The sequence below is a fragment of the Monodon monoceros genome, unplaced genomic scaffold (assembly GCF_005190385.1).
Source record: "Monodon monoceros isolate NGI ecotype Baffin Bay Population unplaced genomic scaffold, NGI_Narwhal_1 Super_Scaffold_15, whole genome shotgun sequence".
Taxonomy (NCBI): Eukaryota; Metazoa; Chordata; class Mammalia; order Artiodactyla; family Monodontidae; genus Monodon; species Monodon monoceros.
In genome coordinates this window covers 58,834,045-58,861,545 of record NW_021703771.1, presented here as the reverse complement: position 1 = coordinate 58,861,545, position 27,501 = coordinate 58,834,045, and the positions used below count along the sequence as shown (strand labels likewise).

The following is a 27,501-nucleotide window of genomic DNA, read 5'->3' as shown; positions in this document are numbered from 1 at the left end:
TCCTCTCATACAGAGAGAAAAAGTACAGCACATCCTAAGTGGTGGACGTAAACAGCCTACGCCTTAAAACAAAAGTCCTTGCTCCGCCCTCCGCCCGCCCCCGCCCCGCCCTCGCCCCGCCTCCCGGAGCTCCTCCCTATCCTCTAGGGCCGCGTGGAGCTCCCGGGGGCGCTACCCGTAGGGAATCCGGGATGCCTGGGCCCGGCTGAGCAATCGCCGCCCGCCTTTCCGCTCTTTCAAGGTCGAGTCCGAGGGTGCGGGCTTGGACCTGGGAGCTGCGGCGCAGGAGTCCGCGCACTGCCCATGGACTCGCCGGGGGACCCCGAAGGCCCACGCCCCCCAGGAGGTTACAGAGAGCAGCGAGGCCGGATGTACCTCTGTGGCTTGGGTCGTGTCTCTTTAACAGCAATTGAATTAGCTTTAGCGTGGTTTGTTTGCGAGAGATTCGAAAAGGAGGGGCCTGGCGGTGGGGCTCGGGTCAGCGTGTTTTTTCTCTCTGGAAAGGGTTAAAATTTGCGCACTGGGGTGGTGCGGATGTGGCCTCTAATGACTTTCTCTCTGTAGCTCTACTTTTAAGTACTATGTGTTTAAGAATGCATTCAAGTAAGTGTGCCTGTTAGACAAACGAAAACGAGCCCCACTGTTGTCCCTCTCGCCCCTTTAACTTTCTCTCAGTTCCCTTCCTCATCCACTACCAAAATTTTTACACAGATTCTTAAGACTTTCTCCTGTTGCACAGATTTCTTTTTCTAGACAGCAATAGCAACCTCTGAAAAAATAGAGCAATTCAAATATACTTTTCTTACTTAAATTTCTTTTATCTCAAAACCATTTAATTTAAAAATAGCAAATAGATTTATTTACTGGATGTTTGGAACTGAGTAAATGACCTCGTGTCTTTAAATTAAATGGAAATTTAGCCCTGGGAATAAGTATTAAATTAATTGATGCAGAAGACCTGTAATTATTGTAAAACACTGATTTACAGATTTATGGCACTTGTCTTTCCAGGAGCTGCCATTGTAAGTATTAATTCTCCAGTTGAATGATTTAGCTTATTTTCTCCTACTTACACTTCACTTGACTTCAATAGTACCCTCTTAATAAACCGCTAACATCACATGCTTAAAATGTGATTGAGTCCGTGTAGCATATGAAGCTAGTAACTTGAGAAAGCACACTATACTTCAGAGAACAGTACTCTGGAGAGCACCCTGTGGCCTCATTCTTCTTGAAGGAATCTATTAAAGGTGAAAGAAATAGACCTTATGGTGAAGGCAAAACAAAGCAGATGGTTTGATAAATTGTGCACTGAAATCCTAATAGGGAATAGTATGTAAATGAAAGTGATATATTTTGAAAATTGCAGTGATATACAGGGATTGTGTTACATTTGATCAAATGTGCTGTATTCAAAATAGCCCTTAGCTCAGCAGATGTTATCCTGAGTGCATTTCTGTGCACAGAAGTGACGTTTCTGTACTTTGATCAGTAGCCCCAATTACATGTCTGTAATTGCAGCATGTTTGCCTTCAAGGTGATGGCCCTCCAGGAGGTGCAAGGGAGACATCCAGGCAGCTTTCAAGAGAACAGATTTTTGTACTGATATCAGCAGCTTCCATTAACTTAGGTTCCATGATGTGCTATTCTATCCTTGGACCCTTTTTCCCCAAGGAGGTAAGACATTTTTATATCCTTATGAACTATTAGTGTTTTTAAAAAGCCTTTGAAATATTTCATTTGGGGGATGTAAAAATCTGCATATGGCAAAGATGATGTATAGAACTTCAGCCAACAGAAGACTTCTTAGAGAATATATGATACCAGAAAAAAAATTCAGTAAAAATTACATCATCTTGGGAAGTAATTCACCTAAGTATAATTGACCTTCTGAGGATTACTTTGCCTACCATGTAGTTTGATTCATCTGTTTGGTTTCTGCAACTGAAAAAAAAAAAAAAAAAGGAAGTGCACTGAATAACTGAGATTTTAACGTTATTGCAAAAGATCTACGTGAAGACAGTGTTTCCTGGAGTTTGGGTTTATTAATATTTTGGAATTAGGAAGGCATGGTCCACTAAATGCCCTTTTCTGGCTTGAATTTCATATGGAATCTAGTGGCAGTGTTTGTGCCAAGGAGGAATTCTGATTAGTATTGATTAGGTCCTTCTAATTATAGTGTTTTATGTGGTGTTAGGGTCTATGGATAATGGCACAGACTCGAAGGAATAACCCCTAGAGAATCCACCTGGAATCTGGAGGTTGGTGAGGTATAGTATGGAAGGAATGATACTGACTTGGCTGAGTGGAGATAACCTGCCCATGTGTTTTGCTTCATGCTCTTTGCCAAAGCCTCATGATGCACGGGCCCCTCCCAGTCCTCTGACTTCTTTGATAACATGTGGTCCTTCCTTCTGTGTGCTACAAAAGACGAGAAACATGGCTTCTCTGCTAAAGAAGCAGTACAGCTCTGTAGCCATAAGTGCTTTTTAGTTTTCAGTGTACTTTCCCACACATTATCCCATTTGGTTTCCATAACAACTCCATAAGATAGGCAGAATGGCCAGAATCTCATAATGTTGCAAATGAAGAAACAGATTCCGAAGTTAAGTGACTGGCCCAGTTCAATTCCGTTTACTGAACGGGAATGGGAGGTTTAACGACTTCCCACCCTAGAGTGTGCTAGGCGTTGGTTGTGTTAGGGCTGGAAAAAAGATGAGGAAAATGTCCCTCTCTCGTCTGTCCATTGGGAGTGAAAAAGTATGACAACAAAAAGTTGCAGAGGGGCTTCCCTGGTGGCAGAGTGGTTGAGAGTCCGCCTGCCGATGGGGGACACGGGTTCGTGCCCTGGTCCGGGAGGATCCACAGGCCGCGGAGCGGCTGGGCCGGTGAGCCATGACCACTGAGCTTGCGCGTCCGGAGCCTGTGCTCCGCAACGGGAGAGGCCACAACAGTGAGAGGCCCGCGTACCGCAAAAAAAAAAAAAAAGTTGCAGAGTATTTGGATCTCCTTGAAGAGGATGTCCAAAATGTTAGGAATGGTTAATTTTGCCACGGGAGAGGCTGGCTGGTGTGGAAGGGAAGGAGAGAAGGAGTAATACTGAAAGGGGCTTGGCCGAATAACCCTAAGGTGAGTCAAAGAGGTGTTCTAGGTTAGAAACACGCAGGGGATAGTCACGAGATTAGCAAAGTAAATAGCGTGTTCTTAGGGAAGCACAGACGAAGGTGGGGCTTGGGCCTGGGGTTCAGTGAGGTCCGATGGGAGCAGAGGATCTGAGAAGGCAGATTGGTGCTCGAATGCAAGGGTCCTTCCACGCAGGGCAAAGATGTAGTCAGTAAGAAGTCATCAGAGGTGCTTGGGCAAGACAGAGTAAGTAGACTGAGTAGATATCGGTTTTGGAAAAAAATAGTGATGGATGGAGCCTGTAGAATTACGATGGAGAAGAACGGGAGTAAGTGGGCCATCAAGTTAGAAGGGTATCCCGGTTCAGCTGGAACTCAGCAAGGGCACCTAGTGTTAGATTCCTCTTAGTGGAGTACAGACAAAGGAAAAGGAGGCTGTTGCTGTGTGCCTTTTTTGTTTTTTGTTTCTCTTGAAGTTTTTGATTTAGTTTTTGGCATCCAAGAGGCAGGGGAGAGAGCGTTCTAACTTTAATAGGTGTAGATTTGAAGAGTGGGCTCTTCTTTTTCATTTTTAATAACAGCCTTAGGGTTGACAAACGCACTGTCAAAACTTGCTCTTTCTCCTTCGTATTCTGTTAACCTTCCTATTAGCTAGAGCTAACTAGGTCAAGGGAGAGCAAGGCCCTTCTTCTTTTTTTTTTTTTTTTTTTTTTTGTGGTACGTGGGCCTCTCACCGTTGCGGCCTCTCCCGTTGCGGAGCACAGGCTCCGGACGCGCAGGCTCAGCGGCCATGGCTCACGGGCCCAGCCGCTCCGCGGCATGTGGGATCTTCCCGGACCGGGGCACGAACCCGCGTCCCCTGCATCGGCAGGCGGACTCTCAACCACTGCGCCACCAGGGAAGCCCAAGGCCCTTCCTAACTTCTGGCACAGGATTCTTATTTCTACTCAGCCTTTTTCTGGCCCCTCCTTCTTTGGCAGAGGATTAGAAGTGAACTAGAAATTGCTTTTAATAGCTGTTCTTGCTGTCCTAATGTGAAGCAGGATCCGCATGCCAGAAGTGGTATTCAGTTACTGCTGTGGTATGTGATTCTAGGACATCCTAAGTCACCATCCTGCTTCCACAGAGAATGTGGGAACCCGTGCAAGATGGAAGCTGTCATGACTGCTGGGACCATGACACAAGTAACTTTTGCAAGTCTGTGTTCTCATCTGTAAAATGGGGCCAGCTAAAAATACATCCCTTATTTAATTGTTGTTAGAAACCGTATAGAACAGCATGGCTCATAGTGAGGGTTCAATAAATGTTAGTTGCTGTGACTATTATATATTTTCTGCCAGACTCTAGAATTAAATACCTTTCAGAGCTATTAAGCAAAGAACATGGATGTGACTTGACCAATGAATGTTCTTTCTACATCTTAATTCACCCCTTTGTTGATACCTTCCCTTCAAGGTACCTGTTTTATGTTACTAGGGCTGCTGTAACAAAGTACCACAGACTGGGGACAACAGAAATTTATGGTCTCACAGCTCTGGTGGCTAGAAGTCCAAGATCAAGGTGTCATTGGCAAGGCTGGTTCCTTCTGAGGGCCGTGAGGGGAAGATCTGTCCCAGACCTCTCTCTCTGGCTTGTAGATGGCCAACTTCTCCGTGTGTCCTTTCATACCATCTTCCCTCTACGCGTGTCTCTGTGAAGAAATTTCCCCTTTTTACAAAGATACGAGTAATATTGGATTAGACTCCACCCTTAGCGACCTCATTTCAGCTGATTACCCCTGCAAAAACTATATCTCCAAATAAGGTTACGTTCTGAGGTACTGAGAGGACATCAACATAAGAAGTTTGAGGGACACAATGAACCCCGTAACACCACCTGACCTTTGTGTAGTAGAAATGTGGACTCTGTGTTCCTGTCTACACACAGTGTAACCTTTTGCTAGGATACCAATGAAGGCATCGTTCATAGTGAGATCTCTCTTTTCTCCACACCATTATCTCATGTGGTGATTAGTAATGGAAGGGGAATGGCTAATCCTGAGTCTCATAGAATTATGGGCTGAAATCCTGCCCAAGCAGTTTCTACAATGCTCTGGGTTCAACTTCTCCACTGTCTCCCACCACCAGGCACTTAGGGACCACACTTCAGAGGTAGGGGGTGCTTCCTAGAGTGAGGGGACCTTTCCTGCCTATAGTTTAGCCATGAAAAGTAGAGTTCACCTATCTGATTTCCTGTGGTATGCTGCTTTGAGAACTGTAGGGTTTATTTAGAGACATAATAACATAAGAAGAACATTTTCTTTAAAAGACAAGGTTTGAATGATGATCATAACTTCGTATGGGAAGCAATAAAGTAAATTTTTATCTTAAAATTGTAGTTAGGGAGAAAAGGTAAAGAAATAGAATTATGGCTGTTGTCGAGGACGGATTTTAAAGGGAGTGTGTGTATGCACATGCATTTCTGTATTCAGAGTAAAGTGATTTGTGGAAGAGCTGAAGCTCTGGCAGAAGGATGAATCTAAGTCGGATCTTCTGACCATAGCTATTCACTGCTGGCTTCTGGGTACCACGCGTGATGCATAGAAGGTGCTCGGTAAATGATTCCTGAATGCCTGAGAGGACAGATGTGTGTTTCAGGCTTAGTGCTTCATGGTATGCCAAGTTGCCGATCTTATCTTTAAGAAATTAAACTCATATTTTAACCCCTTACATGGTTATAGCTAGAACCTGATCTAAGGATCTACCATAGTTCCAGGGTTTTAAAAAGGTTTTCAAACCTTTTGTCTATTCATTTGTACATCACAACTAATAGTAGCATTTGAAGTTCAAAAGAAGTAGATTTAGAATAAATACTATATCATTTGTAGCAAATTTAGGAGCTCACTGATAGAATAGGCTACAAATATTAATAGGGATCATTGATGGGCAATAAACTACTCCAAATGTTTCAGGAGAACAGAGAGAATGTCGGGAGCTGGGGGAGCTTCTTTCATCTGTGTTATTGATGTCAGGAAAGGAAACTTCATCTTCTCTGAACTGTCAGGTAGTTGAGAGTGGGTGTCAGAAACAGAGAACCACACTGAGCAGTCCTTGGGATGACTCATGTGCCAGCTTAAGGAGCTTCCTGTTCTTGAGTTTTTTGACCAGCAAAGTGATTTTTTAATTGATTTGCATTCAAACCTTCCTCCTGTGTGTTTCTCCTTTTTTAAAATTTAATTTTATTTATTATAAGCAGGTTCTTATTAGTTATCTATTTTATACATATTAGTGTATATATGTCAATCCCAATCTCACAGCTCATGCCCCCATCCACTTTCCCCCCTTGGTGTCCATACGTTTGTTCTCTACATCTGTGTCTCTATTTCTGCCTTGGAAACTGGTTCATCTGTACCATTTTTCTAGATTCCACATATATGCATTAATATACGATATTTGTTTTTCTCTTTCTGGCTTACTTCTCTCTGTATGACAGTCTCTAGGTCCATCCACATCTCTACAAATGAGCTGATTTCGTCCCATTTTATGGCTTTATATATTCATCTGTCAGTGGGCATTTAGGTTGCTTTCATGACCTGGCTATTGTAAATACTGCTGCAATGAGCATTGGGGTGCATGTGTGTTTTTGAACTATCGTTTTTTCTGGGTATATGCCCAGTAATGGGATTGCTGGATCATATGGTAATTCTGTTTTTAGTTAAGGAACCTCCATACTGTTCTCCATAGTGGCTGAATCAATTTACATTTCCACCAACAGTGCAAGAGGGTTCCCTTTTCTCCACACCCTCTCCAGGATTTGTTGTTTGTAGATTTTCTGATGATGCTCATTCTAACAGGTGTGAGGTGATACCTCATTGTAGTTTTGATTTGAATTTCTCTAATAATTAGTGATGTTGAGCAGCTTTTCATGTGCTTCTTGGCCATCAGTATGTCTTCTTTGGAAAAATGTCTATTTAGGTCTTCTGCCCATTTTTTTTTTTTTAGAAGATGTTGGGGGTAGGAGCTTATTAATTTATTTATTTTGGCTGTGTTGGGTCTTCGTTTCTATGTGAGGGCTTTCTCTAGTTGTGGCAAGCGGGGGCCACTCTTCATCGCGGTGCGCGGGCCTCTCACTATCGCAGCCTCTCTTGTTGCGGAGCACAGGCTCCAGACGCGCGGGCTCAGTAGTTGTGGCTTACGGGCCCAGTTGCTCCACGGCATGTGGGATCCTCCCAGACCAGGGCTCGAACCTGTGTCCCCTGCATTAGCAGGCAGATTCTCAACCACTGCGCCACCAGGGAAGCCCCAAGATACTTCATATAAATGGAATCATGTAGCATTTGTTCTTCTATGACTGGCTTACTCCGCTTAGCATAATTTCCTCAAGGTTCATCCATGTTGTTGCAAATGCCAAAATTTCCTTCTTTTTGAGGCTGAATAATATTCCATTTTATGTGTATACCACATTTTCTTTATCCATTCATCAATCAATGGACATTTGTGTTGTTTCTATATCATCTTGGCTATTTCAAATAATACTGCAGTGAACATGGGGGGTGCAAATATATCTGAGACCCTGCTTTCAATTCTTCTGGACATATACTCAGAAGAGGGATTGCTGAATTATATGGTAGTTCTATTTTTAATGTTTTCAGGATCCTCCATATTGTTTTCCATAGTGGCTGTACTATTCTGCATTCCCACCAACAGTGTATAAGGTTCCAGTTTCTCCACATCTTCATCAACACTTGTTATCTTTTGTCTTTTTCAATAATTGCCATCCTAACTGGTGCGAGATGATATCTCATTATGATTTTAATCTGCATTTCCCTGACACTTAGCGATCTTGAGCAGCTTTTCATATATCTGGTGGCCATTTGTATCTCTTTTATAGAAATGTCTGTTCACGTTCTTTGCTCATTTTTAAATCAGGTTCTTTGTGGTGGTTTTTTGGACTATAGAGTTGTAGGAGATTCTTACGTATTTTGGATATTAACCCCTTATATAGAGGTGGTTTACAAATACTTTCTTCCATTCTGTAGGTTGCCTTTTCAGTCTGTTGATTGTTTCCTTTGCTGTGAAGATTTTTAGTTTGATGTAGTTCCATTTGTCTGTTTTGTTGCCTAAGATTTTGGTGTCAAATCCAAGAAATCATTGCCAAGATCAATGTCAAGAAGCCCTCACCCCCTGTTTTCTTCCAGAAGCGTAACAGTTTCAGATTATATGTTTAAGTCTAATTTGCTTTGAGATTATTTTGTGAGTGGTGTAAGATAGGGGTCCAATTTCATTCTTTTGCATGTGGGTATCCAGTTTTCCCAACACCATTTGTCGAAGAGAATATCTCTTCCCCATTGTGTGTCCTTGGCACACTTGTGGAAGATCAATTGACCATATTTATGTGGGTTTATTTCTGAGCTTTCTATTTTGTTCCATTGGTCTATATGTCTGTCTTTATGCCAGCAACACACTGTTTTAATTGCTGTACCTTTGTAACTTATTTTTGAAATCAAAAAGTGTGATTCCTCCAGCTTTGTTCCTTTTTCTCTCAAGATTGTAAAGCTAAAAATTTTTTATAGGCTTGGTGGGTGAATTACTTTCATGTCAGAGACTAGGTTTAATAGTTTCCTTTCCTTCCTCACCCTGTTTATTTTAAAATAATAATCTTTGAAATTACTCTACAGATAAAGGTTACAAGAAGATGATGCTCTGATCTAATAGCTCCATTTTTCTATATTGGTGCTAATTTGCCTTTCAAACTTTGTTTTCTTTTCTGTTTCTTTAAAGGCTGAAAAGAAAGGAGCCAGCAATACAGTTATTGGTATGATCTTTGGATGTTATGCTTTCTTTAACTTGCTGGCATCTTTGGTATTTGGAAAATATGTAAGTATTAATTTTTTAAAATTGTGTAATGAGTTATTCTAATTTACTATCCTAGAACTTCCACTGATACAGAAATAACCACCATTGTATTTTATGAATCGTGCTTCAGTTGACAGTTCCATTCTTAAAGTTGATTGATTTTTAACTTCTTCCATGTTTGTAAGCAACGCATGTTGTCATTCCATTAAAGACTTATAATGTTTTATTAACTGTACATATCTTCCCCAAATCTTTTGTTTCCTGATACAGTGGATTTGTTTATGTCACTATAGACTTGTAGCAGTCATCAATTTACACTTTTCTTTGACATTTATTATAGCTTGTACATATTGGAGCAAAATTTATGTTTGTAGCAGGAATGTTTGTCTCAGGAGGAGTTACAGTTCTCTTTGGGTAAGTCATGTTCTGATATGTTTGGGAGCTTGAACAGATTTCATAATTTATCTTCAGTTTAAAATGTTAATGGTTTATGTAAATCAGTCAATACCATGTGACTAACGTTGAAGGGAGTTGAATGATACAGTGAATGGAATGAATGACATTGATCTTAAGAAAAGAGTCCTCTAGGGGATCACCATTAAGCCGGCTGCTGAATCTGTTCTTTAGGACTCCTGTGATCGTGAGAGACAGAAACTTAACTCCCTTTTCTGAGTCACAAAAACTTTTTGGCTTAAGCAGAAAGGTGAATTTCTTACCTAAAGAATCAGCTGAAGAACATAAGGATACAAATGTTAAGATAATGTCATCAGAAATCTTTCTCAGGTTCCTGGTTTTGCTTTCCTCTTCCTGTGTTTTTTTTATGTTTGGGGGGAGACCTAAAACTGAGAAGGCTTTCTACATATGTTCTTATCAGAGTGACTCTACATTTTTCAAAAGGCCTATTTAGTATTATTATTTAGGGCATCAAATATATCAGTAAAAAAGCGCAATGAGGCTGTCATTATGACTCAGATTCCTCCTATTAAAAATATAACAAAGAAACTTTTAAAAAATTTGTATTCTAAAGAGATTTATTTTAATAACTGTGGTTGAGGTACTATTGTTTTCAGTGAGTACAGTTTAAAAAAAATCAAAATCAATTTGGCGCTTGAGAGTCATCTTATTCTTTTTTTAGTGTATTGGACCAAGTTCCAGAAGGACCCGTGTTTATTGCTATGTGTTTTCTAGTGAGAATAATTGACGCAATCAGTTTTGCTGCAGCAATAACCGCATCCTCTTCTATCCTTGCAAAGGCTTTTCCAAATAACGTGGCTACAGTAATGGTAGGTATTTTATACATTTTTCCTATTTTCCTTTTAGTGTAGGCTAAAATATTTATTTGGCCTTTCAAGTTAAACCTGGGACCCATTCTTCTAGACCTGCCTTTTTTCTACTTTCTGTTTTTGTTACCTTTTACCCCAATTTCTGCCTGTAGCAGCAGGCTGTCAATAAATATACCCTTAGTCTACTTAGGTGCTCTTCCTGGGCTTAGAAGCCCCTGAATGGGCAAAACCAAATGTTCTTTTTACCCCTTAAAAAATAAAAAAACCCTCTCTAATAGTATTTTGTTGTCTCTCTATAGCCTAGATTGTAGCTAGGCCGCCTGAAGCAGATTTATACTAGAGTCCTTCCTCCACTTTTCCCAGGTTCACGGAAAGGACCTTAGAGATCATTCTGAAGTCCATAAATGCTTCTGTGCAGTCAGTCTGAGGAGCGCCCTCTTATTTTACCAAAAAAATCCAGAGCCTGGTAGCATCGTATTGGCGTACATTCTCATATATTGCCTCCGCGCCTCGACACCAGGTATTAGTGACATACCAGGTTCCTGTCCTAGCTCTTGGCTGCTGTCTCCCTGATCCCAACTAGCCTTTCCCATAGCTCACTCCTCTGGACCCAGACATCCCCAAAGGACTCCTGGTTTGCATCGCAGAGCAGGCACCACCCTCAGAGACCTCAGGGTCTAATCAGCTCAGTACCAAGGATTCTCCCATTTACCCATATTAATACTACAGTTTGAAAGTTTTGACACTCAGGTAAACTGTTTGCTGTATAAATATAAATCTTCACACTTTTATTAAATATATGTACACATATATTTATACACCCATGTAAGTATATATATATATGTATGTATATATATCTGTATAGATTCACTTTAGGTTCTGTAGTCATTTGCCATGCAGTGGTGGCCACTGTAACAGGTGTACTGTTTACATTTCTCAAGAAGGGTTCAGAAGGATGCTAATCCATTGACATGCTCTGTAAGACAAGGTTTTGTGGCAAAACATGTTTGGAGTGTGCCTTTGCTGTCCTGCAACTTAGAGATGGCCAGTTCACATTAGAGTATTTCATTTTATGTGTCAACAGTCTATTTACAACATTTTCCCATAGGATTGTGTTTTTTCTTTTTTCTAAATTTTTTTTTAATATGTTTATTTATTTATTTGGCTGCATTGGGTCTTCGTTGCTGCACGCAGGCTTTCTCTAGTTGCGGCGAGCAATAGCTACTGCTTGTTGTGGTACACAGGCTTCTCATTGCAGTGGCTTCTCTTGTTGTGGAGCATGGGCTCTAGGTGCGTGGGCTTCAGTAGTTGTGGCATGCGGGCTCAGTAGTTGTGGCTCGTGGGCTCAGTAGTTGTGGCGTATGGGCTTACTTGCTCCACGGCATGTGGGATCTTCCCGGACCAGGGATCCAATCCGTGTCCCCAGCATTGGCAGGCAGATTCTTAACCACTGCACCACCAGGGAAGTTCCTCCCATAGGATTGTTGATTTTTCTCATTGATTAGTAGTTGCTCTTATGATGCATTTGGGAAATTAGTCCTTTGTCAGTATTTTTTCCCCATTCTTCATTTGTCTTTTGATTTTTTTTTGCCATTCATAGTTTTTCATATTTTCATGTAATCAGATTTATCAGTCTTTTCTTTTGTGTCTTCTAAGTTTTTATGTCATAATTAGAAAATTTACCTCACCATAAGGATTAGAAAACAAAAAACTCTCATTTTTAATTTTTTTAGTACTTATATGATTTTAATATGTATGTTTAAATTTTTGGTCCATCTTGGGTGTGTGTGTGGTATGTGTATAAATTGTAAAGTGGATAGAATTTTTTTCAGATCCTGCCCATTAAATCTTTGTTCATTTTTCAAACAAAATATATTAACTCAATTTTCTTTTGTTTTCCCATTTGTAGGGAAGTCTTGAGACTTTTTCTGGACTGGGTCTAGTACTAGGGCCTCCTTTGGGTGGCTTCTTGTATCAATCCTTTGGCTATGAGGTGCCTTTCATTCTTCTGGGATGCATAGTTCTGCTGATGGTTCCCCTCAACATGTGTATTTTACCTAATTATGGTAAGGCCTCATATATTACTCACTTTAAGAACCTTAAATTTAAGTATTTTTATGCTTTTGTAGGAGACGAATATCTCCTCCCTCTTCCCTTTCCCTCCCACCCTCCCTATGCCACCCCTCCAGGTGGTCACAAAGCACCGAGCTGATCTCCCTGTACTATGCGTTTGCTTCCCACTAGCTATCTATTTTACGTTTGGAGTGTATATATGTCAGTGCCACTCTCTCACTTTGTCCCAGCTTCCCCTTCCCCACGCCCTGTGTCCTCAAGTCCATTCTCTACGTCTGCATCTTTATTCTTGTCCTGCTCCTAGGTTCATCAGAACCATTTTTTTTTTTTAGATTCCATATATATGTGTTAGCATACAGTATTTGTTTTTCTCTTTCTGACTTACTTCACTCTGTATGACAGACTCTAGGTTCATCCACCTCACTACAAACGACCCAATTTCGTTCCTTTTTATGGCCGAGTAATATTCCATTGTATATATGTACCACATCTTCTTTATCCATTCATCTGTCTATGGACACTTAGGTTGCTTCCATGACCTGGATATTGTAAATAGTGCTGCCATGAACATTGTGGTACATGACTCATTTTGAATTATGGCTTTCTCAGGGTATATGCCCAGGAGTGGGATTGCTGGGTCATATGGTAATTCTGTTTTTAGTTTTTTAAGGAACCTCCATACTGTTCTCCATAGTGGCTGTATCAATTTACACTCCCATCAGTAGTGCAAGAGGGTTCCCTTTTCTCCACACCCTCTCCAGCATTTATTATTTGTAGATTTTTTGATGATGGCCATTCTGAATGGTGTGAGGTAATACCTCATTGTGGTTTTGATTTGCATTTCTCTAATGATTAGTGATGTTGAGCATCCTTTCATGTGTTTGTTGGCAATCTGTATATCTTCTTTGGAGAAATGTCTATTTAGATCTTTTGCCCATTAAAAATGGTTTGGCAAACTTTCTGTTTATCTAAAGAAGGATTTTCTAAAAAACAAAACAAAAAACAAAAGAAGGATCTTCTCTTTAGATTGAATGGAAAAATCTGGTATTTTTTTTAAATCTCAAAAATTGATAATGTTAAGGGTATAAATATTGATTTAGGGGTTCCCATTGAGTACCTTTAAATATTAATGTTTTAGGAAAGCTTATAGATAGAAGCTAGAAAATTAAATTTTCTTTTATTTTGATGATATTGGCAGAATTTTGTTCTATAAGTTCCACCTCACTCATTTAACTGCTTCTAGACCCATGAACAATGTAGCTTTAGGTTTGGGTGTCTAAGAGTCAACTTCGGTCCCTCCCTCTCTCTCATCCTTTATATCTGCTCACCAAGTCACCTCTTCCATACTGCACTAAAGAAATATTTTTAAAACACAGTCAAGTACATGACAATCCTCTTAATAAAAATCCCTAAATCCATGAAATGAGAGCTTTATCCTGAAAGCCGCTAGGAGCTGTTGTTAGGTGTCAGCAGAGGAGTCACATGAGCTGGACTATCTCCCATTTCTACTCTACCTAACTCCTACTCATCCTTCAAAACTTAATTTGTATGATCTCTTCTGGGAGGTTTTTCTGAACCTTCTCAATCAATGATCTAAATGCTAAGTCACTAGTGCCACAGTGCTCTGCATTTTTCCTGCCCCTTCACACCTGAGGGCCACACCACTTCCTCATCTCTAAGAGCAGTTTCCTGTGGCAGGCATTGTCAACCATGGAGTCCTGTCCCTCCAAGAAGAATGTATCAGAATTGGAGGAAGCAGAGAGAATACCTGAGTAGCTTGGAAAAGCTTCCCAGGTGATTTTGTCAAGTGCCTCTGGAAGTAGGTATCACCTACTTGGGCTTCATCAACAGCTTAGTTAAACTCATTATGTGTTCATTTTCATGTACATTCCTGTATGTTCTTATTGCGATAATCCCCTTTCCCACTTTGGATTTAGAGAAAGGGACCATTTATGCCATAATAATTTGTCTTATACCATACATCCATAATACCTTCTATATGCATAATAAATGTAATTGATTACAGTTGATCTTTTATCATTTATATTTTAAAGGTGACTAATAAACATCTGTAATATACAGTCCAAAATCCACACCCAGTGAAGTCTCCCTGCTGGCACTGCCACACTGAGCCACGTGGTGGTGCCTATCCCCGTTCTAAGTCAGATCTGTAGTTAAACATCCTAGGCTGGGCTCACAATTGGTTCATCATTGAATATTTGGCTAATAGTTAAGAAACTAACACCACAGTTTAACTTTATCCCTCATATCCTGCCAAAGTCCAAGTGTAGTACTTAAAATAGTTGAACCACACTTTATGCTTTTTTGGTACTTTGCTCCCTACTGGATCATTATTCACCAAGAATTTATTGAGTAATGAACTGTGGTGGGTGCTTTTGGAGAAATGAGGATATGTCAGTGCTGATTTGGCCCTCAGAGAGCTTCCTGGCCTGGCTCAGTGCACAGTCTCCTAACTCGTCCCCCTGTCTGCATTTCCCAGGAGACCACGGAGGGGTCTCTTTAAACCACAAATCTGATTCTCAGTCTTTGTTTGCAGTGTCTAGTGATTTCCCGGGCTTCTTAGCCTATTTTACAAGTGCTGCATAATCTTATCACTACATCCTTCTCCAATGTGATCTCTCTTCCCTACCCTCCAATTTCCGTCCTCCACCTTTGCTTCTGCTCTTTCATTTCCTCAAACAGAATAGTTTTCCCTCACTTCTGAGTCTTGGAATGAGCCATTCCTGGATAATATGCCTGGATTATTCTTTCCTCCTTCTTTGCTTGTTCATCTCAAGCTCATCTTTTAGGCAGGAACTTAGATATTACTACTTTTGGAAATTCTTTCCTAAACAGCTTTCCCTGTTTTTTTAAGGCAACCCTCTCATATGCTCCAATCCATACCCTCCTAGCTCCATCCTAGCTCTCTCCACGCCTTACTGTATCTTCTCTGTGAGGTCAGGGTCTGGGTTTGTCTCCTTTGCCTTTGTCTGCCCAGCATTTTGCATGGTATCTGACTCAGCATAGATTTTGTTCAGTAAATTAGTTGGAAGACAGGAAAGTCATCAAACAGTAGTAAACCACGTAAAATGAAATACAGTTTAAGTGCTAAATTACATGGTATAGATTAGAAGTGCAGTAGGAAACAGGTAAAACTTGTGGCGTAATTAGAGTCACAGCCAGACTTTACAGAGTGAATAGAACTTGAAAAATTAGCAGGGGAAAAAGAAGGGAGTTGTAGGATATGATTGGCGGCTTGGAAACAACCATGCCTGGTGCTTGGGACGGTGCAGAAGTTGTGTTGCTGTTGGAATGGCAGGACATGAGGTTGCTGTTCAACTGACCTTTACTGCCAAATGGAATGTACACATGATTCAGTAGCATCTCATTCTTTTTTTTTTTTTTTTTTTGGCCGTACCACACGGCATGCAGGATCTTAGTTCCCTGACCAGGGATCGAACCCATGCTCCCTGCAGTGGAAGCAGGGAGTCCTAACCACTGGACTGCCAGGGAAGTCCCGAGCATCCCTTTCAATCCAGTGTTTTTTTTTCACGAGCAGAAAAAAGTTGTTTTGTATTCTTTGATTAACTCAGATTCCTCCTCAGCACACACACATTTTTCCCCGATAAAGCGTCTGGCTTTTCCTATGCACCAAATCAAACTTTACATATTCTCTACCCCATCTGGGAAGGCCTCACTGACTTCTAGGTTATGACCCGTAACCAAGACTGCTTCTTCTCCTCACACTCTGATTCCAGTTGATTCTTTTTGAACTAGAGAAATTATTTTTAAGAACACTGAAATGGCCTCTAGGTTTGAATAACTTATATGCAAATTTTAGGCAAACTCAAACGTGTGTTTATTTTGATTACTGGATAAAGGTGACCTTACCAATTTTACTTTTCAAAATAGATTGAAAGATAAAGTTAAGCAATTTTCATTACTCTAATTTCTTTTTTTATTTTTACCCCACAGAGTCTGATCCAGGGAAACACTCATTCTGGAAACTCATCATTTTACCCAAGGTTGCCTTTATATCCCTCGTCATTACCTCACTCAGCTCAGGTTTTGGCTTCCTTGATCCTACGCTGTCCCTCTTTGTTTTGGAGAAGGTGAGTAGCCTGGTGATGCAGACCTCCACATTGTAGCGGGTGGACATAATTGCTTGCTCTTGGGCCCTGCTTGATGGAAAATCCTAGGAGTGGCTTCAAGAAGGAGGCAGAATGAGAGCTACTCACCAAGACAGCCTGTACCTTCCCTCTGTGATGTCCCTATAACTAGGGGTCTGATTTGGTGTAAATGAAAGAAGCCTTTCATCTGGTCTCCTTTTTCCAAGGCCTTGCTCGAGTCATCATAGGTCTGGCTTGGGCAACATCCTGGCTGCTTAATAAGGATACTTTCCTCTGTTTTGATTCCAGTGAGGCATTCGGGATACTTAGTGGCTCATTTAACGTGAGGTGTCCCTTCTTTTCTGGGTCCATTTACTTTTTAGTCTATTGCATACATATTCAAAAGACTGTGGGCTATATTAATCTGAGATGAGAGAAAGGAACCAAGAATCTCTCTCCATCTTTTTTTTTTTTCGGTATGCGGGCCTCTCACCGTTGTGGCCTCTCCCGCTGCGGAGCACAGGCTCCGGACACGCAGGCTCAGCGGCCATGGCTCACAGACTCAGCTGCTCCACGGCATGTGGGGTCCTCCTGGACCGGGCCACGAACCCGCGTCCCCTGCATCGGCAGGTGGACTCTCAACCACTGCGCCACCAGGGAAGCCCTCCATCTTCTTAATGCTGAAAATTATATACTGAATTTTAAAGTTTGATGTTATAGCAATTTGTTCTTAGATATTTTTGAAAAAAGATTATTAATAAATAATGCAATAAATTACTAAGTCTGATAGTTAATTATCCTGGAGAATTAATCTGTGTTTATAAAGATAGAAATCTACTACCTGCAGTCCATACTCACTTTATTTGAGGCCCTAGAATGAAAAAAGCACTGTTACCAGAAACACAACCCCTTCAAGTCAGTAAAGACAGTTTTGGGTATTTCACAGGTAAACTTGGGGACTGTTAATTTAGTGCCGGACCCAAGTTTTGGAAAATAATATAATATCACACTTAAGAAGTGAGCATCTATGAGGTAATGCATAAGAAAAATACTTTGTATTTATGGTGACACATTCCATTCACATTATCAACAACGTGTCTCTTTTTTTAAAATATAAATTTATTTATTTTTGGCTGCATTGGGTTCATTGCTGCACGCGGCTTTCTCTAGTTGCAGAGAGCGGGGGCTACTCTTCATTGCGGTGCGCAGGCTTCTCATTGCGGTGGCTTCTCTTGTTGCGGAGCTCAGGCTCTAGCTGTGTGGGCTTCAGTAGTTGTGGCACATGGGCTCAGTAGTTGTGGCTCGTGGGCTCTAGAGCACAGGCTCAGTAGTTGTGACACACAGGCTTAGTTGCTCTGCAATATGTGGGATCTTCCTGGACCAAGGCTTGAACCTGTGTCCCCTGCACTGGCAGGCACTGAACAACCAGGGAAGCCCAACAACGTGTTTCTTTAAGTCATTTTTCTGTTCCTTTAAGAAGTGTGTCCAAACAATGAAAAAAAAATTTGTAACCAATCTCTCATAAACCCAAGTTGCTCGTGTCTAACTTATAAAAAAATCCTTAGAAAGGTACTTTCTGGTTTTTCTATCCAATTTTTGTTCCTGTTGCCCTTCTTCTGCCTTCTTAACAGTTTTTTGTATTGGCTGTTTGCTGTCCAGTCGCTCAGCCTTTTAGGGAAGGAGGGTTCCACCCTGTCTCCCCCGTTGTAAAATCAGAAGAGGACATTTCTGACTTCTGTATCTTGCAACTGTCTTTAAACGGCTGATTTTTAGCTTGAGTTATGTCATTAAAATTATTCAAACATATACTGATGTATAAATAGATCTCATAGGCTTAATTAAGGATTAGTTAAGGAAATTAAGGAAAATGAGAACAACTCAGATAACCAAGAAAGGCATTTATATCATGTTGGTAACAGTAACAGTAGCAGAGTTATGAGGTAGCTTACTACTTTAGAAGCCTTTTAAAATGTGTCATACCATCTAATTCTTTAATTAGAAATTTATATCTCTTTGAGATGGATAGAATAGATATTATTGTCAGTGTTTTTTACACCAGTGCACTTCAGTCTGCGAGCAGTGAGCATACCTGGGATTTTTGTTAGAAATACACATTCTCAGGCCTCATCCCAGACTTTTTGAATCAGAAATTCAAGGGCTGGCATCCAAGAACCTCTTATAAGAAGTTCTCCAGACTTCTCTGGTGGCTCAGTGGTTAAGAATCCACCTGCCAATGCAGGGGACACGGATTTGAGCCCTGGTCCGGGAAGATCCCACATTCCTCGGAGCAACTAAGCCCATGCATCACAACTACTGAGCCTGTGCTCTAGAGCCTACGAGCCACAACTACTGAGCCCGTGTGCCACAACTACTGAAGCCCACACACCTAGAGCCTGTGCTCCACAACAAGAGAAGCCACCACAATGAGAAGCCCACGCACCTCAAGGAAGAGTAGCCCCCGCTCGCAGCAACTAGAGAAAGCTCGTGCACAGCAACGAAGACCCGATGCAGCCCAAAATAAATAAATTTATTTTTTAAAAAACCCACAAGTTCTCTAGGTAATTTTTTGTGCATACTAACGTTTGCAAAGCACTGATTGACATGTAAAAATGCTATGATTCATAGAAGGATAATTATACTATATTTAATGTCAAATGCTACAAATCAAAAACATCCAGGACTTCTGACCTGTAGTTAGGCTTTTTCCCCTATAGAGAAAATGTAATCCGTTTATAAGAGTAAGACAGGGCTTCCCTGGTGGCGCAGTGGTTGGGAGTCCACCTGCCGATGCAGGGGATGCGGGTTCATGCCCCGGTCCGGGAGGATCCCACTTGCTGCGGAGCGGCTGGGCCCTTGAGCCATGGCCGCTGGGCCTGCGCGTCCGGGGCCTGTGCTCCGCAGCGGGAGAGGCCACAACAGTGAGAGGCCCGTGTACCAAAAAAAAAAAAAAAGAAGAGTAAGACAAAAATTAGGCAGGTTGCTGACTGTTAGTAGTAGCCTCATGGCAGATAGTAAGAGCTGAAGAAATGGTAGAAGGAAAAGATAGATATTTATTGAAAAAATGACTTAACCATGTAACTTTAACACAGGATTTCTTTTACAGTTTAATTTACCAGCTGGATATGTGGGACTGGTATTCCTGGGTTTGGCACTATCCTACACCATTTCTTCACCACTGGTGGGCCTACTCAGTGATAAAATGCCAGTATGTATGCTTTATCGATGTTTAAGAGTTACTTTTGTATGTCTAGACTGGTGGTTGTCCAACTGTACTTCCTGAACTCTAGAGGTCCACTGATTAGAATTAAAATATTCAGTTTTTAAAAAATGTTTATCTTTATTGAGGTATAGTTGACAAATAAAATTGTAAGATATTTAAAGTATACATCATGGTGATTTGGTATACATACACCCTGAGAAAGGATTCCCTCCACCTGGTGAATTAACATATCCATCACCACAGTTACCTTTTTGGGGGGGGGGTGGAGAGCAGTGAGAACATTTAAATTTTAATATATTCAATTTTTTAAGCTGATGGAGAGGTTCCAGTGTGAGGTCTCAGTATGTGCCAACCCGCCATCACCCTGAACAGGTTCACTTTTTAATTGCTTCATCTGGGAAGAGAGGAGGAGTCTTATGCTAAAACTGTTGAAAAACTCTTGGATTAGACTTTCTAAAGGAAAAAGTTCCCTTGATGCAAAAAAGTGGTTTGACCTTAATAAGTAGGGCAGAGCCCCAAAAGTAGTTAGGACTTGACCAAGTTGAGAGGATAGAATTTAGTTTTTCTGTGGGAGTGAAAGGATTGGTCGTGTAAATATGCCTCAGTTATCCCATAGCCATCCTGACAGAAAATCCTTTCTAGTCTCCTTTAACTAGGTCTAAACCATTCAGTCCAGATGACTAGTATACAGAGCTAGTACTGTTAGCCAGGTCTCAAGCTTCTATGACTTTAGTGCTTATTTTTGTGTTTCCCCTCTTAATTAGATGTGGGTATATATTTATGAAGACTTATTACATGGAGATTACTTGGTAATCCAGGTGGAAAAAAGCAAGTGTCTTAAACAGTGTTTGTAACTTAGTTTTAAGGCATAACCTTATATAACTGAACAGATACCATACCCCTATAACTTTTAGCCTGTGTTTGAGTAGTTTATAAGGAAACATTTTATTTGGTACTTTTTAATAATGTGAATTTCCTAGATAGTGCATCTACTTGGTCATTCCTTGTGGTGACTGCTTTTTAAATTGTTATATTTGGAACAGTTTATCACGTGCAAAATCTACAATACATTCCCTTTCCAAGGAATACTTGTCCTTTGCTCAACCCCTGTCTTGGGGTATATTGCACTTGCTTTTGTGTTTTCTCTTACATGTAAAATTTTGTTTTCTCCAATGTATTTGGATTTTTTAATATCATGACTTGTGTTCTTCAATGATTTCTTTATTTTCCTGAACTATGGAAGATCTTTACCTCTAAGAGTTTCTGTGGTCTTTCTTTATCAGCATCTAAGGAAATGGCTTCTTGTTTTTGGAAACTTAATCACAGCAGGGTGCTACATTCTCTTAGGACCTGCCCCATTCTTGCACATTAAGAGGTAATTTTTTTCTTCTTTTGAATTTGTGGCAAAATAACATTAGGAATTATTTTAAAAATTTTTGGTGTAACACTGATATGCTTAGTATCTTTGAATCTTATTTAAATAATTACCAGATTTAGGACTATATTGAATTGTTTGTTTTACTGACAGTATTACTGGATGCTAGCAGTGGTCTAGGCAAACAGGAATGCATAACATCTGAATCAAATGATAAAAATGCTTATTCTCCCTTTGTATTTCAATTGCACATTTGTACTTTATTTTAGTTAATTTTTAAAAATTTTATTATTTATTTTTGGCTGCATTGGGTCTTTGTTGCTGCACGCGGGCTTTCTCTAGTTGTGGCGAGCATGGGCTACTCTCTGTTGTGGTGTGTGGGCTTCTCCTTGCGGTGGCTTCTCTTGTTGCGGAGCACAGGCTCTAGACACGCGGGCTTCAGTAGTTGTGGCACCCGGGCTCAGTAGTTGTGGCTCGTGGGCTCTAGAGCTCAGGCTCAGTAGTTGTGGCGCACGGGCTTAGTTTCTCCACGTCATGTGGGATCTTCCTGGACCAGGGCTCGAATCCGTGTCCCCTGCATTGGCAGGCGGATTCTTACCCACTGCTCCACCAGGGAAGTCCTGCACTTTATTTTAAAAGTAGCATTTGTTATCTACCTTTAGCTGATAGTTCTTAGAATATACTTTTGTTTTCTCTATTCCTTCTTGCCCCTTGAGGAGGGAACTAAATCATTTTTGTTTCTGTATCATCCTTAGCATATGGTAGCTACTTAATAAAGCTTGTTTATTTTTTATTTTTTTTAAGAAGATGGTGGGGGTAGGAGTTTATTAATTAATTTATTTATTTTTGCTGTGTTGGGTCTTCGTTTCTGTGCGAGGGCTTCCTCTAGTTGTGGCAAGCGGGGGCCACTCTTCATCGCGGTGCGCGGGCCTCTCACTATCGCGGCCTCTCTTGTTGCGGAGCACAGGCTCCAGACGCACAGGCTCAGTAGTTGTGGCACACGGGCCTAGCTGCTCCATGGCATGTGGGATCCTCCCAGACCAGGGCTCGAACCCGTGTCCCCTGCATTAGCAGGCAGATTCTCAACCACTGCGCCGCCAGGGAAGCCCAAGCTTGTTTATTATCATTTATTTTCTAAAATAAAATGAGCTCCTTAGAGCTTTTTAGGTACCTCTGGGACAAAACATGATATGGATAAAGGAATGATTTCAGAGTCTTTCAGATTTGGGTTTGTATTTGGGCTTTGCCCCTTCCTTGGTATGTGAACTTGAGCAAATAATATAACTTCCAAGAGCCTCAGTTTTCTTATCCACCAAAAAAGCCAATAATAGTACTGTTGAAATAATTTTCTAGGCTCAAGATAGAGTGACTCCAGCCCAGGGTTCCATGTCAGCAAACCAAAACTTAGAAAACTTTCATGTCCCTGTAAATGCTCCTCTTGACCAGAAAAGCAGTCTATCCTGTCACCCAGTCACCCCCAAACGCCAAGCCACCAACTGTGGGCCGCTCACCCCAAACAAGATGGACTGCGTAGCCCCAGACAATCAGATATTACCTGTTTTTCTCTTCCTTGTTTTTTTTTTTTGTGTGTGTGGTACGCGGGCATCTCACTGTTGTGGCCTCTCCCGTTGCGGAGCACAGGCTCCGGACGCGCAGGCTCAGCAGCCATGGCTCACGGGCCCAGCCGCTCTGCGGCATGCGGGATCTTCCCGGACCGGGGCACGAACCCGTGTCCCCTGCATCGGCAGGCGGACTCTCAACCACTGCGCCGCCAGGGAAGCCCCTCTTCCTTGTTTTTTTTTCCTTATCCTGTAAAAACTTCCTGCCTTCTATCCCATTTTTCAGTTCTCCAAAATGAGACCATCCACTTCATGAAGTGTTAAATAAAGTTTGTTTGTATCACCTAGACTGTCTTCCTTAATCATTTTTAACAGACTTACATGGCAGGGTTGCTGCAAGCATTCAGTAGAATAATGGATATGAAGTAACTGACGTAGGGCCCGACATGGAACACGTAGCAGGTTCCTGTCACTTCCTTTACCATTTTCCTTCTGTGCCATTTTTCAGTCAGTGGAATTTCAAAGCCAAGTGCTTGAAGGAGCAACATTAACGTTGACATTTTAACCAACTTTGAAAGGCTTTTACATGGTGATAAGAAGGCAGGTCGACTCTGGGCATGTGACGTGTGTGACCAAAGATATTGGGATAGCAGGAGAAATTGATCATTGGCCCCCCTCAAAAACGTAAGGAGTTAAAAGGTGCTTTCACTGAACAAAATGGGATCAGATGGGGGTAAGGACCAGACTAGTCATGTCATCCGTGAAACGAACTTGTCTGAGATCCTGCCCGCCCTCCTTGGCGTGAAGCTTTGCTGTCTCTTTAAATGTTAACTTTTCTCCCAAACTCTCTTGCAGTCAGCTCTGGTTGTTGGTGCTGATATTAGTCATAAATGGTACCTCTGCTGGAATGAGTTTAATTTCAACTTTCCCAGAGATTCTCAGCTGCGCACAGTAAGTTACTTCCATGGCTTGAAGAACTGTATCGTGATTAGCAATAAACATCACAAGCTTCCTTGAATTTCTCATTTTGTAGGATGTTGGATATTTTTTTACAATACTAAATCTTCATGATTTCATGTCATGCAATATTGTGATTATAAATAGTATAAGCAAAAATACAATAATATAAATGATAATATATAGTAATATTAATACAATGATAGGTAAAATGGGTTGTGGATAGAGGCTTGGCTTAGTTTACACCTCGGTATAGGTATACTTCTAAAAAGCCAAAGCATATATATGTATAACTGAAGCACTTTGCCATAGAGTAGAAATTAGCACAGCATTGTAAATCAACAATACTTCAATAAATTAAAAAAAAAAAAAAAAGCCAAAGCGCAGTGGGAAGCCCTCAGCCTCATTTCCCTCTCATAGAGGAGGTCCAACAAGGGCACAGAGTGACCAGGTAAATGGATTCTAGTAGCAATTCCAATGTGTGGGTTTTTCCTCCCTCACACCACCAAGCTGGGTGTCCTGCAATTCAACTAATTCTGACACTATTTACCGGGAGATAACACCAGATCCCACAGGTTAGGGGCTCAGTCCCACAAGAGTGCCCTCTGTTTCAGATGCCAGTTTCAAATGCAGGTTGTTACCTATGTTTCTGACCGACTGGCTGTAAACCGGAGGTTCCAACGACCCCCTCTGTGGGTTCTCTTCATTTGCTAGAGCAGCTCATAGATCTCAGGAAACCAGTTCACTCACTAGCTACTGGCTTACTGCAAAGGATATTAAGGGATACAGATCAGCAGCCAGATGACAAGATATATAGGGCAATAAGGTCCCAAGCAGCAGAGCCTCTGTCCTTGTGGAGTTTGTGGCCCAGCACAATGGCACATGGAAGCATTCTGGCTTCCCAAGCTGGAAGCTTTCTGAACTCAGTCCTTCTGGGGTTTTATGGAAGCATCACTGCATATGCATGGCTGATTAAATCATTGGCCATTGGCGGTTGATTCAACCTCCACCCCCTCTCTCTATGGGGGAGGGATGTGTGGGGCTTGAAGTTCCAGCCCTCTAATCATATGTTGGTTCTCCAGGCAACGTGGGTGCTAGTCCCAAAGTCATCTCGTTAACATAACAAAAGACATTTTTTTTTTATGGCTTTCATCACTTAAGAAATTCCATGGGTTTTAGGAGCTGTGTGCCGGAAATGGGGAAGAAGACCAAATGTATCTTTGTCACTTGGCCATCAGTCTTTTGTTTAATAGGCATAATGATGAAGAACACAAAGTGAACTTGAGCAGGGAGAACACTGATGGCTCTGCTGTTGTCAGTTCAACAAGCCTCAAAGCAATGAGGAGCTGCCTCTGTATTTTCTAAAGGTTGCCCATCGTTCTCTCTACCTGTTCATCTCATTTGAAGAATTTCTTAGTTAATTATATACTTTAATAAACATTTAATGCAAGTGGGTCGCAATTCTTAATATTGTATCCTATATATGCAGTAGAAGTATTTTTAGAAAACCCTGGAGGAAATATTACTAGAGTAATATCTTCAAATGAGATTAGCTTTTTATTTTAGAAATGGAGTGTTCTTGCTGTTGGGTTTATCCAGATTATCCCTGGTTTATTTTTATACCATACACTATTCTTTTGTTTCATGCAGGTTTCCCTTTTAACCACAGACACACTCGTTTCTCTTTGCAGTGAAAATGGATTTGAAGAAGGATTAAGTACCTTGGGACTTGTGTCAGGTCTCTTTGGTGCATTGTGGTCAGTTGGGTGAGTAGCTATTGAATTTCGTTCACACCTGCAAGTTGGAAAATGCTATCCCCATTTTACAGATGAAGAAATTGAGACACTGAGAGGTCAGATGAGTTGCCAGAAGGCACATAATTCACTTAGGGCAGAGCTACAGTTCTAATCCAGCTGTCTGACTTCAAGATCAATGGTTATACCAGCAGTTTTAATACATAATCAAAATGGTCTCATATACTTTGTCTTATTTAAGTGATATTTTAAAGTTCCTTTAACAGGAGCCTGTCTCAGTTTTGAAATGTATTCATTTATTCATTCATTTGTGTATTTATTTTTAACTCTCTACTATACCAGAGGGATAACTGTATGCTGGCCATGTAGCTATCATCAATAAGTGTGTACTGAGTTGTTTTAAATACAAATATCTAGAAGAGTAGAGAGAATAATATAAAGGTTCTTTTGAATGTATATCATCTTTTAAAAATTTTCATATAAGGCACCAACTTTTCAGAAGCAGTTATAATTTTAGGATTGTTTAAAAATTTTAAACATCACTGTCAGGTAGAATTATTTTCTTACACCTAATGCTCTGTCCAGGAATTGGCTTTTTTCGTTAGTGTCTATAGTTTCAATATAATGAATTGAAGCAGTCACGCAGCCTATAAGGAGTAACTTTTTTTTTGCACTATAATCCTCTTTCTTCTTTTCATTGTTAGTGCTTTTGTAGGACCAACGCTGGGAGGATTTCTGTATGAGAAAATTGGTTTTGAATGGGCAGCTGCTCTGCAGGGTCTCTGGGCTCTGACAAGTGTGAGTAATTAGTCTTTTACTTTCATTTTCCTTATGTTTATGGAGAAATGTGACTTGGATAATTGACATTAACCAGTACCTTTCATTGTGTTAAAGGGACTAGTGATGGGCTTGTTTTATCTACTGGAGCATTCAAGGAGAAGAAGGAGGTATGGTCAACTCTTGAGGTTTTTTTCTCCCTTTAAAAGTTGGCTTGTGGGAGTGGAAAAAAGACACCATTTGACATCCATTCTTCCACTCTGGAGATTTCTGGGCACTCTGAGCCTCATCACTTTATAAACACATTTACGGAAATAGTTGGATAGAGATGTAGGTACTGAGTTTTTTTTTAAGGTGAGAAATACTGAGGTTGGCCTCTTCTTTCCTTCAACGTAGATCTAAACTTCAAAATAGCCTCGGCACAGAGGAGGAACGGACTGCTCTCTTGCCTGATGAAATGTAGCCTTACCTTAGGGATGCCTACTGAAACGGGGCTGGGAGATGGATGCTCCTGGCCTTGAACTTCATCGCTGGAAGGATTTTCCTAATTTTTACACACAGAACTCCATGGACTCCACACCAGCATCCTGAAATTGTTAACATAGTTTTGGATGATCCTGTGTTGGGCTGCACATACTGTTGTCCTGAAGAGCTGGCCTGCTGAACCAGCCGTATTTGAAACCTTAAGTATGCAAAGAGTTGTTGAAAATCAACAAAAGTTTTTGGTTTTGAGTGACCAGATGTGGCCCTGAGGATGTTACTGACTCTAGGTGTCCTGTTTCCTCTGTTTACTTTTTATTCTGAGGGCACTGATTCTGTGACTGTACCCTTTTTATTAACAGGGAAAGAAATGATTTGAGATGCTTAACAATAATATAAAGATAACTCAAAATATACAGAATAATTACTGTGAAATCAGTTTTTAAAATATTTGCTTTCTCTGTGTCCTAAGATTTTTTTGTTTTTGTTCAAAAGGCAAAATTCCAGCCTACCATGGAAAAACTCTATTGCATACCCTGGCCATCAGTTCTTCTAAAACTTTTGTTTGTATGAAAGATACAAGAATAATATTACTTAACACTTCCAATTTTGTAACATGCTGTGAATTAGGATCTGGATTTATAAATAATGCTTGGTATAATATTATTCATTTCCCTTAATGTCTCTGTTTTAGTTCTATCATTTTAAAAAAAAAACATACTCCCAATAGATGTATCCCATTCCCAGAGCAAGTGAGCCCCCAGGAATGCTTGTTCTATGTTAGGGAAGGGGTTCCTCTGACTTCAGGTAAAATCCATGCTCTCGTTTGAAGTGAGTGAATCTCTGCTGTGCAACTCTCATACCTCCTGATCCATTTTTATGCTGTAGTAGCCCCATTTACCCACCCACCCCTTTTTAGTAGAATAAATGTTTTTTATCTGTTTATTAATTCAAAAAT

General features: G+C 40.8%; 1 protein-coding gene across 5 annotated transcripts; it reads left to right on the top strand.

The window, feature by feature from the left end:
* Nucleotides 1-142: 142 nt before the first annotated feature.
* SLC18B1 (solute carrier family 18 member B1) lies at nt 143-27,489 on the top strand. Of its 5 annotated transcripts, none has more exons than XM_029224099.1 (14): nt 143-346; nt 1,538-1,677; nt 8,882-8,977; nt 9,297-9,370; nt 10,092-10,239; nt 12,149-12,305; nt 16,288-16,424; nt 19,525-19,626; nt 20,925-21,016; nt 23,431-23,526; nt 25,224-25,298; nt 25,991-26,084; nt 26,181-26,233; nt 26,460-27,488. In XM_029224099.1, exons 1-14 carry the CDS (start codon nt 304-306, stop codon nt 26,524-26,526), a joined length of 1,374 nt encoding a protein of 457 aa, XP_029079932.1. In that variant the 5' UTR covers nt 143-303; the 3' UTR covers nt 26,527-27,488. The 5 variants fall into 5 exon arrangements, with proteins under 5 accessions (XP_029079932.1, XP_029079934.1, XP_029079933.1 ...); XM_029224101.1 differs by having other exon boundaries at nt 143-1,022; nt 26,460-27,487; XM_029224100.1 differs by lacking the exon at nt 20,925-21,016 and having other exon boundaries at nt 25,183-25,298; nt 26,460-27,489.
* Nucleotides 27,490-27,501: the final 12 nt, after the last annotated feature.

What these genes read in the sequence shown, in the direction of transcription:
- SLC18B1 (XM_029224099.1), top strand. Translation starts at nt 304, where the DNA reads ATGGACTCGCCGGGGGACCCCGAAGGCCCACGCCCCCCAGGAG. An exon ending in ATAACGTGGCTACAGTAATG is followed by an intron (nt 10,240 to 12,148) that starts GTAGGTATTTTA and finishes TCCCATTTGTAG; the next exon opens with GGAAGTCTTGAGACTTTTTC. An exon ending in GAGATTCTCAGCTGCGCACA is followed by an intron (nt 23,527 to 25,223) that starts GTAAGTTACTTC and finishes TTCTCTTTGCAG; the next exon opens with TGAAAATGGATTTGAAGAAG.